We start from the raw sequence: 20588 nt of genomic DNA, 5'->3' as shown, positions 1-20588 counted from the left end.
GTTAGGTTTTCAATGTGACACTTTAACATAAACTTAAATATTTCTGGTTAAGATATTCCTTTTTGAAAACACTGTTTATTACGGAGAAACTTGAGCCTACAATGAAATGTAGTATCATGGATCTTCCTATACCCATCACCCAGTGATCATTAACCCAGGGCCAACCCTGCCCTGGCCTCACTCCCACCCACGCTCCACCCTGTATTACTTTGAAGACAACCTCAAATATTCTATCATTTCAGGTATGATGATTCCAGGATGTTAGATGTATTATTTCTGAACATCTGAAACCTTGATATGATTGAAGAGGGAAATAACAGTAAGAGCATGAAGTCCTGAGACAAAACCTACTTACTAATTCTCTTTTGAGATTAGCATTATTTATCAGTAATGCCAATAGGCATCACCTTTAAGAAGCAGTCCGACCGATTCCAGAAGTGAAGAGGAGTAACTGTTGAACATTAACAGGAAATTGCTCACAAAGGCCCCTCCTTCCACAAGCCAGCAGCTTCGCACAGCTCTCCCTCGCCGCCCTTACGCATCGCCCCAGAACACACGCTGTGCAAGCATCCAGCTGTCAGTGGGCAAAGCTACACGGCTTGGCTCCACCTGGAAGACTCTAAACTTGCTGAGGGCTGGGCCCACGTCTTACTGAGTTTTGTCCTGCCTCCCACAAAGCCCAGTGAGCTAAGCTAGCTCAGCTCACCTGTGTACTCGTGTCTCACAGAGTGTCCGACGATCCCACAGAAGACAATCCCACTGGCCACGCCGATAGAAACAGTACTAGCGCCGGGGAAGGAAGAGAATCGTGGGGAAAGAGATAAAGATAATGATCACAGAGAATGCGGGAAGGGTGGGGATGTGGTGCTGAGTTGGGTGGGGACGATGGGAAAGGGTTTTCAATAAAGTACTCTCTTCCCTTTGTACCTAGTTTAGGGCAACTGTACGTGGTCTGGAGGTGTGAAGGAGGGACAGTTTGAGACCCGGAACTAGGTTCTTAGAAGTGGTAACTCAGTTCACTTTTCTGCTATTTTTTAAGGATGCATCTGAGTTACTTTCCTGGAAAATAACTGCTCATCACCCCAAATGGATGAGCAAATGGATAACTCTGTTTGTTAGCGCTAGAAAGGACAAAGTCATTGTAAGGCAGATGAGGTGTGTGGCATCAAAATCTAACTTTGCTAATACTACACAAGGAGCCATGCATGCATACATAGGTGTCCAGGCACTGAGGAGGGGAAATATTTCAGACAAGGGGCTGGCCTGTTTAGAGTTGATCAGAGTAGAGCTGCAGGTCAGGGTCCCCGGTAAGCCTGAGGGCCCTGGGGATGGTAAACCTTACCTTCTTAACAGCTTCTCTGTGAGTGGAGCATCTTGAGGCCAGATCATTATATAAATTTCCTACCCAAGAACTCATTTTATCTCCCCATTATTAAAAATCAACTCAGGGCTCCAATACGGTGTTGAGAGTACAACCTCTCCTAGGAAGTAAGCCAGAAGCACGGAGAGACAACCCAGGGAGGTTCTCGGGCAAACCTGGCATATGCTGGCTTTTCAGGAGTGCGCTTTCTCTACCCTGCCTACTGAGTCAGGCTGGGTCAGTCCGCTCTGCTGTACATTAGGTGAAGAATGAATGCTGGCTGGCAGAAGGGCATCCAGACAAGAACCCCCCTCTCCTGACCCTTGTCCTATGTCCCCAGATCCTGCAAAAGGGTCAGGGACCGGCAGATGGGATCAGGGTCAACACTCACTGGATTTTGTGGATCTGCGAGCAGAAGTCAAATATATCCACAGCACTTTCCAAGGCATGAGTGACCTCATTGGGTGCCTTTTCCCCGGGGAAACCAAAGACGCAGAGGAAGGAGCAGCCCTGTGAGGGAGAGAGGCATCCAACACATCTGGTGGACAGAGAGCTTTAAACGGGACCAGTCAGAGGCCCGGTGCAAGGGACGGAGCAATTTTTGCTCTCTGAATCAGATTTCATCACGGTTCCTCGCACGCCTATTTTATCTTTAGTGAACGTGGTATAACTTCCAGTGTAGCACTAACAGTACAGCTCGAGCCCCAGAAGGGCTTGCTTTTGGTCCAGACACAATGGACCAAATGGGTTGCACTGAGCGAGTTGTGTGCACGCTCGCTCCTGTCCCCTCTCTCCCGTGGCCAAGGTCTTGTGCTGTAAGGTGCTGAGTGTAAAGGTCTCAGAAGCCGCATAGAGCAGTGGAAAAGGCGCCAGCTCTGGAGTCAGAAAATCCATGTTCTCAGGCCACTGTCCAAACGTGGAAACCTGGACAAGTCAATTACGCTCTATGAACTCCAGTATATCTGCTTGCAAATGGGGACACCCCAGACCTGTGGAGGTCGTTCTGGCCACTAAAATGACTAATGTCACATGTACAACACATCACTTATAATTTGTGTATGGCTGCTACACATAACTAACACACATACTTTGTAAACACCTTTATAGTACAAATATACTTTCTGCATGTTGTATCTTTCTATATAGCGTATGTACCTTAGAGGATATGTAAAAAGACTTTGTGAACTCAATGTTATACACGGAGACATGTCAGCTCCTAACTGGCACTGGGCTCTGATTTGATGTGAGGGGCAAACCCTGGTTCCAGGTCTGTGCAGACACGACAGGGCGACCCCTCTGGGGGCCCCAGTGCATCCGCTCTGCCTGGAAATTTTGCCTGGTGGCTCGGCCAGGTGGGCATGGGCTCGCTCTGGCGATGAGAGCAGCAGAGCTCATTTTCTGAGGGACGTCTGCGTGCCGGGCATTACAAGCGCTTTACACATTTTTTAAAACTTTCAACCACCATTTGAGGCAAATACTCTCCCCATTCAAATAACACCCCTAATATTATTCACGAACAAACCAGGGCTTGGAGAAGTTCAATGACTTGCTAAGGTCACACAACTAGGAATTGTAGGAGCCATGTCTGCAAGACTGTGTCATGTTCTGTGCTGTTTTCTCATGATTCTCGTGGATGAACAGGGAAGGAAATACTGGAGCACACCGGGCTGGCAGTTGCCACTCCCCCAGAACTCTCATAGCACCAAGTTCACCTGTCTTACATAAAACTGCTTCTTTCTGCCTCCAAGCCACCCCCACCCCCACCCCGGTCCCAGTCCTCCCACCCCCAGTGGAACTGAGAGGGAAACTGGAAGTGTAGCTCTGAGAGCAGGTGGGGATTACGGGAAGCTACCTTCTGGGGTGTGAAGGTTCCTAAGCCCCTTACCTAGAATCTCTGGGAGATGCATTATGTGCTGGGCTGGAGGTGGCCCTACAGTGAGAGCTGGTCGAGCGCAGTGGTTAAAAGCACAGACTGGAAAGGCACCTGGGCTTGAATCCCAGCCCATCCCTTTCTAGCTGGATGACCGTGAGCAAAACTTAATCTCATCTTGTCTTGGTATCTTCATCTCTACCTCAACAGCCTCTCCTGAAAAATGGGGTAATAGTGAGGGCAGCTACCTCTTAGTCATGAGGATGAAATGTGTTAGTACGCGTGAAGGGTTGAGAACAATGCCCGGACCATAGTCGGTGCCATTTCCCCTATCAGCTGTTGTTATAAGTGGAAATGAAAACTGAGGTTTCTAGGTTATCAGTATCTAGTCCCTTCCTCTGGCCAATGTCCCAGGGCCTGAGGGCTGACCTTAGATCACAGCTAGGTCCCCACCTCTTACCTTGTCGAACATGAACACTTTGTTGATTTGGCCTCTGAAGACCCTCAGGACAGAATTGATGTACACGCAGGCATCCTGGATGGCCGAGCCTATGATTTCTGCTTTCTCTTGTTCCTTAAACATCAGGTTCACAAACACGATTGTCACGGGACGAAGCTCAGACAGGTAACCCCGAAGCTGTTTGTCGTCAATCTGCCAAGAGAGAGACTTTCCTCAGCGTCTGTCCTTGGCAGTGGTTCTTGCCCCCCAACACCACCACCTCCACCACCCCGACACGAGAAATTACCACTGCGGGGGAACAAGCCTTTTCAGATTCTCTGGGGAAGCCGAAGTGATCAGAATGTGTGACGGACAGCACGGCAGAGCCAGCCCAAAGTCGAGCAGATGGGAGTGGAATTCACTAGCAAAATCTCTTGCAATGGGAACTTACGCACTTGCTCAGTTTGGGGAAGCCACCACTCCCCTGCCCAAATGCTACTCCCTCCTGCCAATAGGAGCCATCATAATAAGAGAAAGAAGTACCGTTCCTTTTGGCTCTAACAATCTAGGGAAAAGAATAGCATTCTGTGTAATTCAACCTTATATTTTCATAGCCTGGTACCATCCAGAATATGTTCATCTTCTCTCCCACTTTACCCCCATTTTACTGATTCGATACCTGAGGCATGGAGAAATAACACAAGTTTGCGTGGGTAGACAGCAGCAAACTAAAACCAGAATTTCCACCTGCCACATGCCCTGCCTCCCTGGGGTGGTGTATTTCCTTCAGCTCCCTTCTTCTCTCCAAGGAGACTGGTACCAAGTTAACAGTCTGCCATCATTACCCTTGAATTGGGTTAAATTAAGTGCATAGCAAACCAATGGGGGAAAATCATTGCATTTTTTTTCTCTCCTCATAGCACAAATGTCTCAGATTCTCCAGTGACAATATGAAATGCATCTTCTAGATGAAAGATTGTGTACAGGGAACCCTGCAGCCATGCTTCCCAGCTGGCTGGGGTAGTCCTGGTTTCCTGCAATTTTATCCTTTTCCTAAAAGACAGTGATTTCTAACTAAAGAACATGATGATTTTGATTTTTCAAATAAATTTGTTAAATAAGTAGTTCATTATTAAATATTAAATCTATTGAACAAATAAATGAAATATTTTTTTTATCAGATCTTGTGTTCTGGGTTTTGGTTTGGAAAACACAACCACCTATCTGTAAGGATCTCTATACTTTAGGCGTGGGCTTCAGGCCTCCGTGAGGTGTGAAAAGTTTGCTTTTTGCCTCCTTTCAGCCCCGTGAGGAAAGAGTGAAGAAACAAAATGGAGTCACCGTAGCCAAGCTAACAAAATTCCTTAATTCAGAATGGGCTGAAACATGAGGAATAGATTTGATTTTATCTTCACTGGCCTGAGGACTTGAGCTTTTGAACTTTTCAGTTGTGCTTCAGTGCCCCAGAGATGTACTTAAATCCTACAGATACCCCTCTGAAGGCCTTGGGAAAGAATGTTCACGTGCTCAGACGGCCTCACATCTGGAAGGTCACCTTCTCAGTCAGACCAACGTAGAGGCTAAGAATGCAGGACTGCTTTTTCTCGAGAACTCGCAACCTCTTTCTTTTCTTCGGAACACTTTGGGTGTTACCTGGTAGGGGTCCCCGATCTTAAGACACTTGAATAAAACTTCGTCATTTAATTCTCGTGAAGCCTCCTGATGCATTTATGCTCAGTCGACACCCCTTAGCGGTATCTCTTCACCTGCTGTTCATTATTCCTGCCCATAGTTTTCCCGGTGACTCATGAGTCTCTCTTATATCTCATTCCCGGAGACCTTACCCTCAGCTGGCAGCAACTGAAGACGCATAAAGTGTCGTATCTCTTGGTGGTAGGGAGGGGAGGGAGGGTAGTTTTCTTGAGCTTCAAAAATGTTGAAGAGTCAAACAGTTGCAGGCACCAGAGGTAGTGTTTTAAATCGAGCTGAAGGTGGAGGGGTGCCTCCTGACACCTTTGAATCCACACTAGGAAGGCAGCTGCCCACTGGTCATACTTGTCCTACAAAGATTTCCTCCAGGACACAATTGCATTTTGGTGAGATTGAGGATTAAAATAGGCCCATGTTAGGAGGGTAGATAGTCTGTGCAAAAAATGTAGGGTTCAGGTGGAACAGGGATCGAATCCCAGCTACATCTCTTACATTACAGCCTCAGGAAAGTTTTTGGTATCCTTCTGGGTCTCTGTTTCCTCATATATAAAATGGAGATAAAGCTATCTACCCAGGATTGTGAAGAATAAATACATGAAACAGCAAAGTGCCTGGCACATGGTGAGTGGTGAGAGAGAGGTAGAATTCGCGGGGATTAATATATTTGAGGGAGCCTAGATCTAAGTGGGTAAGAAGGGACACTTTGGGGTTGGAGGTAGTTCTGAGAGTTCTAATTATCTACACTGTTAACTTTCAAAGCTTAAGAGCTAATGCACGTGACTTAGAGAAATAGTGCACCGAGACTCATTCACCTGATATCTTTCTGCCATGTGGCATATACCAGAAAGGGCAGCTATTATTGGTTCTCATAGGCTCGGGACACTTCCAGTTTGCCCAGCTGTATAGAGTGACACAGTCCTAAGGCCTCCCTGTTGTCACCGTGCAATTATGAACGAGGCCCCTTTAACTCTGATTCGAACGATCCATTTCATAGTCCCCTACACATGGAGAATGTCAGCCCCACCTCTTTTATTTCAATGAAACATATTACTGGGTTTCTTGATCTTTCCAGCCCTCCAGGGTCCCTGACTCCCCGAAAGCCAATAAATTAAATTATGGAGATACCTGCTTCAGAATGCTCTCCATCACATACTTCTGAAGGGACAACTCCAGCTTGGGATTGGACTCCAGTATGCACGCAAGCCTCAGGAGGTCTGAGAGGGCAGAAGGGGGGGCCGGCTCAGAAAGAGAGGCTTGGCTCTGCACTGCCAGAGAGGGGAGGTTCCCGGCCCCATTCCCTTGGGCAGTGGCCATCACAGTTCAGTTGGGGGGACTCTGGGACACCTGGTGGCTAAGCAGGGCCAAGGGAAATCCAACAAGCCGCTCTTAGAGGTTGCAGGTTTCCCGAAATTCAGTCGCTTGCAGCTTGAGGCCCTCGTCTTATCATCACACTTTGGGACTTGGGGGGCTTTTTACCTCCAGACTTGAGTTAAAATTATCACCACAGGTGATGGGAATGTATAGATGAGGGGATGACAATCAACAGAGGACGATGGTGACAGAAGGAAGGGGATATCAGGTTGAAAGAACAGCAGGAGTAAGATTCAGGAGACTGGTTTCTCATCCCAGGTTCGATGGCCACTCTGTGGAAGCCAACACAAGTCACCCCATTGCCCTGGGGGTCTGAGAGACACTGAAACTTAGGTGACTTTCTGTCCCTGCAGATGCTCTGCTTGACCAGAAACGCAGTCCATCCAGTCAGCCAATCCCCAGACGCCAAACCAACGCTGGGCCTTCTCACCCCACACACGATTGGCTGTGTGGCCCCAGCCAATCAGGTCTTTTCTATTTGTCTCTTCCCATCCTCTATTCTTTATCCTGTAAAAGCTTCTTGCCTCCTGCCTCATTTTGCAATTCTCCGAAAGGAGACTATCCATGTCCTAAAGTGTTCAATAAAGTTGGTTTGCATCACTGAAAGTGACTTCTTAATCGTTTTTTGACAACAGGTTAATGTTGGAATGCCTGTTTGACATGCGGGGGGATGGCCCACAGGCAGTTTTTTTTTTTTTAATGAATTTATGATTCAGGACAAGTCTGAGACAACTTGCAAAACCTTGAGAACAGGGTGCCCTTAAATGTTGTGCCTTAGGCTCCTGCTTTCCTCACCCTTGTCCCAGCCCTGCGGGGAATCACGGGGAAGTCGAGCACAAATGAATATCTTTCAAGAGGTGAGTGGGGAAGACTAGAGGTTCAAGGACAGAACCCTGAAGTCACCGACATTTAAGGAATGGAAGGAGACTGAGCAAAGGGCCCTGAAAATGGGGGTGAAGGGGGAAAAGCAAAACTAGGAAAGAATATTCTTGAACCCAAGGAAAGAGGCAAAGATAGGTGTCCAGAAAAAAAGAGCAATCTAAGGCCAGTGACCTTGGATGGGGCCTGAGGAGAGGCCACCTGGTTTGGCAAGTTGATGGTCATGAGTGACCTTGACATAAATAGTCTCTGTGGACAGGAGGAGAAGGGGCGAAAAGATGGGTGACAGGGGCTCAGGACTGAAGAGCAGGTGAGCACACGGCCCTGAGGCATGGGCCGTCAATGTTTACAGGGTGAATACATAAATGAGAGGAGAGACGCGGCACGGACACACAGATTACTCTTGTGAGCAGTTTGGTGGTGAAGGAGAGGAAGGGAAAGTAGGGCTCATAGACATGTCATTTTTTTCTTTCATCGTGGCGGAGACTTATACATGTTTGGAAGATGAGGGAAAGGCGTCACTGCCGGGGAGAAGCAGGGACCTGAGGAAGGCTGTCCTGAGAACGGATGTTGGGGGGAATGGGAGGAGGTCCCTTCATGTGCTGCTCAGGACCGGGCTGTACTGGGCACTGCCCTGTTAAATGGAGCTGTGGCATTGGCATGAGACCCTATTGACCGTAGGTAGAGGCCGAGGCTCTTGTCCGTGGGGGTTACTTACTTTTGTGGTCACCAGAAGGATAGTAAGCCATGAAAGTCATGCACTTCGTGAAAAATTCATCAAAGTTAAAAGTAGGGGGTGGTTTCAAGAAATTAACCTAAATTTTAAAAAGAAAGAAAAGTTTTTGGTGAGTCGGAGGGTTGTCTGGTCCCTCAAATGTAATTTCTCAGCAGAAAGGGCAGGGAGTTTGCTTCGGAGCGTCCAGGACGTGAGACACAGAGATGGGCCTACCTAAACCATGAAGCTCTTTAATTTGGATGTGATTACATTAAAAGTCTCTCCAATTAGTCACTAAGAGCTCCATCTTCAGTATATACACAGATGGCCATTCCGGGGGGCTCACCTGTATACTTTTCTACATTCCTTTCATAACATTTCAATTCAAATAAGATCTGGTTAAACTGCACACCATTTCTTTCTTTTAAGTGTAAAGGGGCAAAGGAGTGGATGCCCCAAAGGGAATTAGGATTATCGTCAGGAAAGGATTCCTAGCACCCGCCTTCCCAGTGGTTCTTCTGACAGGGCGACCCTGGCACAGACGGGCAGAGCTGTCCGTAAGCGGCAGCACCACACATACCTTAACGGCTCTCTCATCTGGAATCCTCTCAATTTCGATCATGCTGCGGTCACAGAGCTGCCAGCAATTTGGGGACAGAATGACATCGTTCATCTGTGCCATGTTCTGTGCTAGGCGCACGTCATCCACCACCTGACCAGTCACCAGAAAGAAGTTGCGGGTTTCATCTCCAAAGACCAGCAGGGTGATGTGGCCGGCGGCCAGGGCTGTGAGAAGGCAAACAGTAGGTTTGTACGGGAAGTTCTGGCTTGTTCCGCAGCACACGGCTTCCTGGGAAAATCAGAATCTTGGTGTGACTGTACCACCTCAGAGCAAGATCTAGTTTCTAAAATTTACGTAGAGATCAGAGGGTGACTCTTCTGGGCCCAGGCCTTCCAGAACTCCTCTTCTCCCAAACCTAGAAAGTCAGCCACTCGATTTCACCTTCCTGTATCATTTATCTCCCTAGATGGCCCACCTTATGAGTCCCCAAAGTTATTTTACTTTTTCTTCAATTTATTTATCCTTAAGGGCAGCAGAGAATGACTTTGCTAATTCCTATTGGGGGAGGATTGGCATTTTATCAGAGGTCCGGGCTTTAACAGAAAAGAAACACATAGGGTCGAATTTCAGGCCACAGCCAGAGGCTGGGGAAAGGAGCAGGCCTTTTGACAGTCAGATGTCCCATCCAGGTGTGGCTTCTAACTGTTTTCAAGTTGGGACTGGAGATTTTGTTACTGGAACAACAGAAGACAGAACGTTGTAAAGTGTGACATGTACATCAAACGTAATATACGTAAATGAACTCTAAGGGATACACACTTCTTTTAAATGTCTAATTAACATTAAGGTGTTTTTGCACCTTTGCTCTCTGCTGCGCTGATTTGTTGACGCTGACATGTATTTACCCGTCTGAAACACACTGAGGCTTGGATGCCTGAACAATAACAGTACTGTTACCACCTGTGTAACAGCCACCAACATCGTTCTCCAGAAGGGTAGCGCATCATCGGACTCTCTAGGGTTAGGTTGGGAAAAATATTCAGTATTATAACGACTTTGCCTTTTTTCAACAGAAGACTAAGTCATTTGGAAACTCTGAGTAACAAAGAAAGCTGAGAAACAGTTAACTGGATGCCCCCCGACGCGTTGGCTCATCATCTCTGACACTTCAGAATTCTACGTTTGCCAAGTTGGTCGGGTGGCAGGTAACACAACAGCACCAACTGCGGCCATTCATTTAGACCCCTCAGAAGGCCATTCCTGGCCCGGCGAACTGGGAATCCTAATGCCTCCAGCTCAGGACTGTGGTGCCGCAGAAATGATGCAATGTGGGTATTGTCTGCTCAAGACTGTGGGTGTGAACAACACAGAAATACATACGATCGTAATTTGATGTATGACTTTAAGAAGCCCTTTGTTAAGCTGGAGCTGCACTGTGGGCTGACCCGTTAAGCTTTTCTTGTGCAGCATTCTTAGGAAGTGGGGTGACTGGTCTGAGGACACTGCTGAATGAATAAAATCACAAGGTGCTCTCTACTGTATGTGATGGTACACACTGTTGCGAGCCAGCAAGCCCTAACAACAACAACAACAACAACAACAGTAATAGTAATGAAAAGACTACTTGGTGGACTGGTTGCTGGGGCCCAGGGCCGACACTGGCTAATTAAATATACTCTTTGTAAGCGCCTATGAGGGAGATAATTGGGATTTGCCTGAATTCTCTCAGCCGGTAAGTGAGGGAGCCCAAATTCACATTCTGGTTAGCCTAATGCCCAACGTCAAGGCACGCTGGTGGGGCTGGGCCACCTGTTCCACTGTTTTCTCTTTGGGAGAGAGATGCCTCAGGAATCAGGACCATATCCAACTGCTGCAGCACCTCCTCTTTCTCAAAAGCTTACCTATCTTGACTCGGACATCCAGGTCTTCTTCTGATTCCTGGGTCTCAAACAATCCATGGATCTCCAGGCTGCATTTAATTACCAAGGTGATTATGTTTTTCAGTTGCCTTCGCTCCACCTTCCACAGGGCGAGAAGCGAATCACCTTGAGGAGACAGACATACCGGGGGCTCTTGGCCTGCCTTGGGGATCAGTCCATTTTGTATGAAATCTGTATAGAAACAGCCCTCACGCCAGTCTCCTGGCCATCGCTGTCTCTGAGATGCCTTCCATGGCAGAGCCCAGGCGTCATAGCGTGCCTTTCCGACCCCTCCCATCTCAGGAAGCTCCCCTACCTGCAAATTTTAAGATGTCTCCTCCAAAAATCAACACCTCTGTGAAAAAAGGGAAAGCTACATCAGACACTGATTTCTTAAAGCTAATAAAGAACATTCATTCTTCATCAGTGGTATCGAAATTAGGTCGAGAAAACAGCGTGAAGAGAAGAGACTTATCCTAGAGATGTCATTTCAGACAAGTCACTTAACCCCACCTGAGTGTGTTTCCTCAAATGTGGGAGGAGTACATTGAACTAGATTGTGTACCTGTTCCATTTCTGTGAGTGGGAGAAGATAGGAAAGGAGGAGGGGGATTTCTGATGAGCTCTGAGGACAGCTCCCTACTCCTATGACAATGGAAGGCTTTCCACTCTTCGAGCTTGTTATGAGTTTGTGTAAGCGGAGGCATGACAGGAGCCATAAGGACTGAGATTCAGAAAATTGGGAAACCACAACTACGGTCACCTTGCATTTTGTTTGTTTAGGCTTTAGGACATAAATGGACAATTTTGTTCCCTCTTATCTATGCTGCATTACAAATTTGCTGAATGCTGTTGTACTGAGTGGGATGTAAAAAAAAAAATTAGATACCATTTCTGTTTTTCAGGAGCGTTAAACTTTGTTCAGTGGGTTATATTAAGGTATTACTAGCAAACTTGGAGCCTGATGGAAGACTAGACCTAGACCTCACCTTAATAAAGTATGTTCTTTTCTTCATGAATAGTTCAAATAATGTCAACAAGATGGTGGGCAGAGGTTGAAAAGGAGACCAGATTTTTCAGTTGGCTCTAAGTGCTTCAGAATCCATCGTGAGGAAACGTATTACTGATGAGTTCATTATAAATCACTCATCTATTCATACAGCATTCTCTTAGTGACTGTGTTTGCTACCATTGAATAATGGCTAAGAGTATTACTGCTATAGTTCTTGTAAAAGTAGGCTCTAATTCAGTGTTTCAACAAATGCAAAGCACTCTTTCCCGCCGATACTCTGGATTAGTGAGGTTTGATTACATTTCTTCACTTGTACTGTGTTATACCCTGTTTCCCCGAAAATAAGACCTAGCTGGACAATCAGCTCTAATGAGTTTTTTGGAGCGAAAATTAATATAAGACCCGGTATTATGTTATATTATTATATTACATTACATTACATTATATGAGACCCAGTCTTATATTATAGTAAAACAAGACCGGGTCTTCTATTAATTTTTGCTCCAAAAGATGCATTAGAGCTGATGGTCCGGCGAGGTCTTCTTTTCGGGAAACACAGTATTTCACGAAAGACCGGTTTCATACACAGTTCCTGGGGAAAATGACGGGTGCTGAGCAATAGGCCTGGACTGGGTGAGAACCAACAAACACAGGAAAACAAGGGAGCACCATGGCCTGAAGCCAGGCGCCCACGGGGACACTCACTCTCCACGATGGCGCTTATGTAGTAGTTCAGGATTTCCACCAGCTGCTCAGCCCCTCGGTCCATGTACATGGCTGTGCTGAACTTCTCAGTCATGGCGGTGAAACCTGTAAGAAACGTGCTACTTGGCGCCCTAGCTGCTCGCAGGGACCAGACAGAACCAGAAGAGGACCACCCTGCAGAGCAGTGGGCCTCAGCTTTTAAGAGCGGGCAGGGCTTCTTCTTAATGGTCCTTGGGGCTGCTCAGGAGTCAGCTGTGCAGGCTCCTCTATCTTTGTTATTTGAGGGGTCAGGGAAAGGCGCCCGATAGATACCTCTTCCCTTCAAATGTCTCTCGACATGTACAGAGAGGACTGCAATTCCTTAAACTGAGTATAGAACTTCCATTCTATGCCAACGAAAACACACAAAATTCAAACACATCTCAAGAAGTGGCCCGTTTACTGTTAAGAGGTAAACAACATCTGGATAGACCACTTCCTGGAGGTGAGTTTTGCCTGGGATGTGTGTGGGGTTTGGAGGGTTGAGTCAGTGAAGACGGGGCAGGGGCACTAGAGTCTAAAGTTCCACGTGTGGGACTTGGGCACCTTAAAGGTTGCCTGGGACTGGACATGCTTGATAAGGGAAGATGAAAGAGAACCATCCCTCCTCCAGCCTGTTTCCTCAGTGGGGGCTACCTGTGGGAACAGCACAAAAGCTCAGACACGGCCCCGGGACTCTTCCGCTCAAGCAATGCGTGTGAATTCCGATGCGAGCCTGTTGTTCACCCACATCTAACATCCCTTTTGTGCTTGCCTGAAATATCAACAAACATCAAAACTCCATCAAAATAATCCACCGAGTGTCGCTCTGGAGAGAAATCTCCGTAAAGGATGAGGTCCGGCAAATGAGCTGCTAACTTGACGATGGCCCGGTCTTGTAATAGTTGTCTTCGAGTGTTCATGTTCCAGGCAAATGTTCAGGATGGTATGGTCACAGCACACAGTCCCCGAACAGATCTCTGGAAAGAAAAGCTGAGGCTGGAGGAGAGCTGACTTACATTCATTCACTCCCTTTCCTATTTTCCTTTCCTCCGTCGGCTTTGTTCTAACCTGTAGACTGCTTATTTAAGTGACTGAGTGATGATAAGTGATGGAGGGTTGTTGAGTGACACTTCAAATGGGCCCATTTCCTATAAAAGAACCCCTCACAAACTAGGCCTCCAACCGCTGTCACATAAATGAGCACCGTTACCAACAGGATGGGAAGAACGAGAGCACTGTTTTCATGAAGGGGTGGAAGTCCTGGGGTAGAGGACCAGTGGCGCTGCTCATTCAGTCTGCACCCCTTTTCCTTCTGTCTTTGTGTTTCCTCTTCCCCTCCCCCACCCTTTTGGTCTGTCATCTTTTCTCTCTCCTTTTTGAAAATTAAAAAAAAAAAGTAGAGATGTGAATTAGTGTGTGCGAATATTTATATAAAGGTAAGTAGCAAAGTGGAGTCTTATACCGGGGGTGCCAAAAAATGTACAAGTCTACACATGACTGGTATTCATCTTTTGTTATCATTATATATCGAGTATTACAGTTTTTTCTTTTCTTAAAATGTGTATACATTTTCTTTGGTACCCTCTGTATATAAACAAGAGATTAAGTATATTAAGGTACAGTCCTAACTAACTAGAGGGAACATTTTTAAAGGTGTGTGTGTATGTGTGTGTGTGTGTGTGTTAACACTTTAAAATGTAAGTGGGAAGAAATGTGGAAAATTTAATTTGTTACCCAGATGGTTCTGAGAAAACTAGGATTCCCGAAGGTCTTCCTTTAGTTGCTGGAGCCGATTAAATGCTCATGCCTGAGAGTTGTGAAAAATCATGCTCTGCCAACTTAAAAAGGAATTTCATCCACAACTTTTTCAGAGTAATCCAAGTTCCTGGAATAGGTGACACAAAAAATAAGAGAATTATTTTTTTTTTTTAAAGAGGAACTATTACTGACCAATAGGGAGGAACTGGTAAGTAATTTCGACCGGAGGTAGGATACATTGGGATACGTGAGAGTATTATAAGGAAAAAGTGAGACAGTTAAACATGTATCTTAGACTTAGGAAAGCATTTTTAAAAATCAGGGAAAACAGTGTATTTAATTAACAAACTACAAAATGTATAGAAACTTCTAAAAATGAGTGTTAAATATTAGGAATTAGATAACCTTTAAAAGGAAAAGCCCAGGTAAACTCAAATGCTAACAAGTGAACAAAAGATAGAAGAAGAATGTAGTTAAGTTTAAAAAAAAAAAAATGAAGAAGAACAGCATTGAGTCACAGATGTACCAGCCAACAGAGAAGTAAATCAAACAAATAATTTCTGATAGTGAATTTGATAAGTGGTAATGTGAACTTATGAGAAAGGTATGAGAAAACCAAATGCCCAGAACGAGGTGAGACTTAGGAAAAATGCTAAAGCTAAGTGAACCCAGAGGGACTTTTAGACTTTATTGAAAACAAGGTAATTAATGAGAGGAATAAGAAGGAAGCTTAAATATGACATAATGACTATTCTTCTTTGTTTCTGCCTTCTCCATTATGGAAAACTGAAAAGTATAACAACTATTGCTAGGAAAGAATTGAAGTCCAAGGAAAGAAAGTTACGCTATTGCAACCAATCATTTAAAGTAAATTCAAGGAGCCAGCCACAGATAACCTACGTCCCCAAATACTGAAAGGCTGACAGATGTAATGTCAATCATCTCAAAAAATGATGGAGAACCAAAGATGGGCTGGAAAACGAGTTGGGCACATTCTTTCCTGAATTTCAAAAGACAAAGCTATCTATGGATTCCAGAAACCACAGACTGGTAAACATAATGCGTCAGTGAAGCTAGGGTTTGCCTCACTCCAACAAACTCCAAAATCTCAGTGGCTTGAAATAACAAAGGCTTATTCCTTGTTCATCTTTTGCTCACGCTACATGTCCATTATAAGCTGGCTGAGGAGGTTATGCTCTATTGTTACCTTCACTTTGGGACCCAGGCTGGGACCTTCTGGCTGCCAAGACAGTGGGAAAAGAAGATTCCATGGGGCAGACTCCTTCCTAAAGTGTTCTCCCAGAAGTGACACAATTCCCTTCCACTCACATGACCCTGGCCAAAGCAAGTTATGCAGACACATCTAATTTCAAGTAGGTGGGGAGTGTAATCCTACCACGTGTGCAGTGGGGGAAAGAGAGCAGCCTTGACCGTTACCGCACTTGATAATAGGTGAGCACTTAGAAGAGCAAGAGGGCATTAAGAGGAGTCAAATGGATTCAGACCCAAGAGCAAACTAGCCTAATTTCCTTTTTTTGAAGTTATTAACCTTTTAAATCAAGAGAATGCTAAAGACAAAGTGTATCTTGACTTTTAATAAGGAATGTGACTAAATTTACCACATCCTTGTGGGTAAGATACAAAATTGTTAAGAGTGATGAAAATATAGTGAGCTGGTTCACAGTCAGATGTTTTTTTCTGTTCTAATGTCCACTCAGAGGGAAGCCACCATGGGTGTGCCAGGGGACTGAAGATAAAATTGGAAAGAGAGCTAATGTATTGAATGACACAGCCAGGTTCTCAAAATATCTTAATAGACTGAAATAACAATGAATTTCAGGATAAAGTGCTGTATTTAGAACGTTAACATCAAATGCAGATCATGTGAAAAACTAGATTTACTGTACATTCAATATTATCTTTTTAAAAACTTCATGTTAAGGCACAACGTGCAGAAAAACGCACAATTCAGAAGTGTATAGCTTGATGAATTATTATGAAGTGAACAAGTCCGTGTAATCCCTGCTCAAACCAAGAAAGAACAGTACCAGCGCTGCAGAAGCTCCTTTCACACCATCTCTCAGGCACTCCCCGTCACTTCTTCCCAAAGGTAACCTATAGACTACTTTTACAGTTTTAAAAATTGATATAAATGGAATCACCCTATATATTCTTTTTCTCAAATGTTTGTGATATTCATATTGTGCATATATCAACGAGTGTTCCTTTTCAGAGCGGTATAGTATTCCATCACCTGATTACATCAGAGAGGATTTATCCATCCTAGTATTGACCTGTGGATTGCTTCCAGTCTTAGGCTGTCACGATTCATGCTGCTAAGAATATTCTCGTACATGTGTTTTGGTGAACATATGTGTGCATTTCGCTTGGGCATATATCTAGGAGAATTGCTGGGGCATAGGATATACACATATTGAACTTTAGTGGGTCCTGCCAGTTTTCCAAAGTGGTTGTACCAATTTACACCTCACACGCAAGCTAGGAGAGTTCAAAAGCTCTATGTGCCAGTCAATGCTTGCTGTTGTCAGTCTTTTAAAATGTTAGCCATCTTGGGAGGGGAGTGGTGGTGGTACCTGTGATTTTGTTTCCCGGGTGGCACTAACAAAATTAAGCACCTTTCCCCATGTTTACTGGCCACTGGATACAATGCAGTCTTAAGGTATATAAGCAGAGTTCACACATGACCATTGGGTTTAGTTCTGCCCATTTTATTTGAAGTTCATTAACTATCAAACATGAGGAATGAGAGGAGATTGGAAATGTTACGTCAGGAGATGATGACGTCTAGGTGAAAACAGTACTTGTCTTTAAATCTTTGAGCTGAAATGTGAAAGGTAGGAGCTCTAGATCCTCATGCAAAGTCAAATGCTGGTCCCAGCATTTAATGAAAGAATTCCCCTGTTTTCCCCTCAGGTAGGGATTGCGTTTGCCTACGCAAGAATCAGGTTCGTGGAAGGCTGGAAGAGGGAGAGGAAAGTTGGTGTTTTTTCCCTCGGGGGAGGGAGCTAGACTTTCTCTGTAGGAATGGATGCTCTGAAGAGGCTTCCACAGATGTGCTGAGGCCATAGAACAGAGATGGGCCCGGGTAGGACCGAGCAGATGGAGCGCGATTCTTCCCTCTCCTGCCTGATGACTGGCTAGCTCAACTTTATTCTCTTTGGCTACCACTTGTTTAGACTGCCAGATTTAGCAAATAAAAATATAGGACATCTATATTTGAATTTGAAATAAACAATAATTTTTTTAAGTATAAATATATCCCAAATACTGCATTTTTACCCAGCAACCCTACGACTAGCCCCTTCAATCTCGGCAATATGACACTATCACACCCACCTCACAGGCGCAATATAGACCGTTTTGCTTTCGTTTTAACACTGTGTGGAAATTGGGTGAGATTTTTTCCAAAAGGATCAACTCCGATCAAAGCCTGGCAAATTTCAACCAGGTAAGGAGGCGTGTTCAAACTGGGCAGTCTTGGGAAGTACTGGATTTCCTTGTGAGTGGCTCTGTATCATCTGCCTGCAAGGTTGTAGAGGTGATTTAGTGGACAGATGAAATGATGACTAACCCATTCCATGGGTTTCAAAAGGTGACCTGAGGACTTGGACAGATTTTTCTAAGTTTATGACTGCTAGGCAAGGAAAGTAGCTGCATTCGGAGATTCCGATGACAAATGTAGAAGACAGCTAGGATAACACAATTATTTGTTATGGGCCAAAGAGGCGAAGACATCTAAAGTGTAAACCGGAGAGTTTTTCTTAAGAACATCTAAAGGAAGATAATAGAAATTTCCTATTTTAGAAGACAGCCTTCTCCTTTGACTTCCATAACATCAGAAAATGATTAGTGACGTGACACACACTCCATTGGAATGATGATTTATTACCACCTTTTTATGTGGAGCATTTTACATAGGTTGCCTCATGTAACATCCTCAAAACAGCACTGTGTACAGGTGGGTCTGATCAGAAGGGGTATCTACCCATTTCACAGACACAGAAACTGAAGCTCAGATTAATTTGCTGTAGGTCACATACCTTGAAAGCCCATGTTCTTTCTACTATAGCACGCTACATCCCAGCTCTTTATGTTATATGACACTTGGGGATATCTACGACCTAGAGAAAACACGTATTTAATTTGAGAGCACTTTAATGGTACCGTCATCAATTATTTGGCCAACTCCATTACAGTCAAGGGTAGAGCACAAACAGAGATAGGGCACTGAAAGAGCATGAAAGCATCTATGAATGAATATATCTGAAACAGTGAAAGAACAAGCAGGTGAATGAGGCCCCAACAAGTTTCCTGGGTTGAGGAGTGTGTATGTCCAGTTTCATTCTGCTTAAACTCAAAAATGAAATTAAAGATCAATTATATCCATTATTGTTTCTCTAAATAGCTTTTAGAAACTCCTAATAGATTTCAGTTTTCATTCAATTTTTCATCAATCTATAAAATGTTTTATAGGAGCCCCGGAATGAAGATACTCTGAACTTAAAAGGGATCATGTTATCTGTCAGGAAGCCTTGCCAGGCCACTCCAGCCAAGGCAATTTTCCCTCTGAGCTGTTAGGGCACTTAACGTCTATAAACTATGGGCCTTACTTTCTCTTTAAATGTCCTTGATTATCTATTGCCTGTTTATGTCTTCCTCTGTATTGTAAGCTTCTGTTTCACAGATCACATTCTCTCTGTTTTCTCCACAGTGTCTTCCTAGTGCCCCCTTCACATGGTCGGCATTTGCCCTTTGATGACTGATGAGGAGATCATGTGAGACGTTGCAGAAGAGAGGTAAAGACGGTGAGCTAGAAAGATGGAACATCCAGGATAAACAGCACCGGCAACATTTACGCCTTCTAATGTCACTTCAAAGATTGACAGTGATAGAAGTTGAATTTGACTTCCCGCCCAAGGCTTTTGCAACTTTCCTCCAAGCTCCAACACCTATCACCTTCCCAGCCTGGCAACCATTCTTCCTACTGAGCCTACTTCCACATACCTCCTCTTCCTCCAAGGCTGAGGAAAACCAGCGCTGAGATTAGGACTAGATCTTTCAGGAGTACAGAAAACAGGAAAGGGGCCTAGGTGACATCATTCTCAAGACAGCAGAAGTACCATGTCTGTCGATAGGTGACCCATAAAATGACAGTTTTGTCTAAAAGCCGTTTTCCTGGCCACACCCTCATCAGCAGCTCATTGTTTCATGTGCACGGACTACGCTTCTGATTGGCCAGCACTGCCCTGCCTCCCCTCCCCCGCCAGCCCCTGGTGCTCATACCTGGACAGGCTGTTTCAGGCCCTCTTGTCTGAAAAATGTGGGGTAAGAATCAGCGAAATTAGGCAATGGATGGTAAGTGACCATCATAAAGACAAGTATCTCCTAAGTGTCATGCAGGGACTCTAGTCCTGCTCCCCGCACAAGAAGGCAGGACATGGTGAGGCCACAAAGGAACACCCACGGAGCCATCGGTAGGGGGGTCATACCACTATGTTCTCGCTGGCGGCTGGGCTGGAGACACAGGAAGCAGGAGCCACATGATCTGTAGCCTGCCGTCTGCTTCTCTGCCAACCAACCCACCAACATAGCCACGGCAGTTATATCAGTGCCTAATGGCTGACAGGTCACAGCTGATGGCCATCTACTACCTGAGCCAGCGCCTCTTCCTGTGAGGCCGAGAGCCTGGAAACTGCTCTCTGGGACTCTGTCTCCACAGTAAGCAAACCTAATTTTGGTCAATAATGATTACGGCTTTGGCCAGGCCTATGAGATTTACAATTACAATGCATTCAGTACTTATATGTAGGGACTTTTTTTTGTGAGGTAAATTTTTGACCTGTCCTGACTGGTCAAGTGCATACTTCTAACAAAATTCACACATAAGATAATTTGCAGCCCCATGTGGCACTAGATTTGACTTTCTTGACCCCATGTGACACTGGCAAAATTCGTTTTAAGGTGACATTTTCAGCAGCAGAAAACATGTTTTGATTTTCCAGCTGTTCATATGTATACCATGACTACAATTAACATTTAGTGACACATGTAAAACTGGAATTTAAGAAAGTTAAACTGAAAAAGCAAGCAAACATTTTCAAATAAAGCCCAGCCCTAATTAAATTTATCGTTTCTCAAAATGTTGTAAAACACAATTGTCTTAAGGGAGGGGAAAAAAGGAATCATTTAATTAGGTTTCTCGAGTGAATTTTCTGGTGTAGTGGAAACCAGTCTTAGCATAACTAG

The 20588-nt window shown here is 44.9% G+C and overlaps 1 protein-coding gene across 1 annotated transcript in view; it reads right to left on the bottom strand.

Moving 5' to 3' along the window:
- The window catches only part of ADCY10 (adenylate cyclase 10), a 55047-nt gene that overhangs the window by 32080 nt on the left and 2379 nt on the right, over positions 1 to 20588 (bottom strand). Inside the window, exons 2-12 of the mRNA XM_081026517.1 lie at positions 14298 to 14448; positions 13336 to 13540; positions 12543 to 12647; positions 11142 to 11180; positions 10808 to 10951; positions 8925 to 9130; positions 8348 to 8444; positions 6505 to 6593; positions 3691 to 3882; positions 1752 to 1870; positions 707 to 783 (exon numbers count right to left, since the gene is read on the bottom strand). Coding sequence (XP_080882643.1) covers positions 707 to 783; positions 1752 to 1870; positions 3691 to 3882; positions 6505 to 6593; positions 8348 to 8444; positions 8925 to 9130; positions 10808 to 10951; positions 11142 to 11180; positions 12543 to 12647; positions 13336 to 13483 — 1216 coding nt within the window. The 5' untranslated portion in view covers positions 13484 to 13540; positions 14298 to 14448. The remainder of the gene's footprint in view (positions 1 to 706; positions 784 to 1751; positions 1871 to 3690; positions 3883 to 6504; positions 6594 to 8347; positions 8445 to 8924; positions 9131 to 10807; positions 10952 to 11141; positions 11181 to 12542; positions 12648 to 13335; positions 13541 to 14297; positions 14449 to 20588) is intronic.

Source organism: Rhinolophus hipposideros, assembly GCF_964194185.1.
Source record: "Rhinolophus hipposideros genome assembly, chromosome: 19".
Taxonomy (NCBI): Eukaryota; Metazoa; Chordata; class Mammalia; order Chiroptera; family Rhinolophidae; genus Rhinolophus; species Rhinolophus hipposideros.
This window is presented reverse-complemented; position numbering and strand designations above follow the sequence as displayed.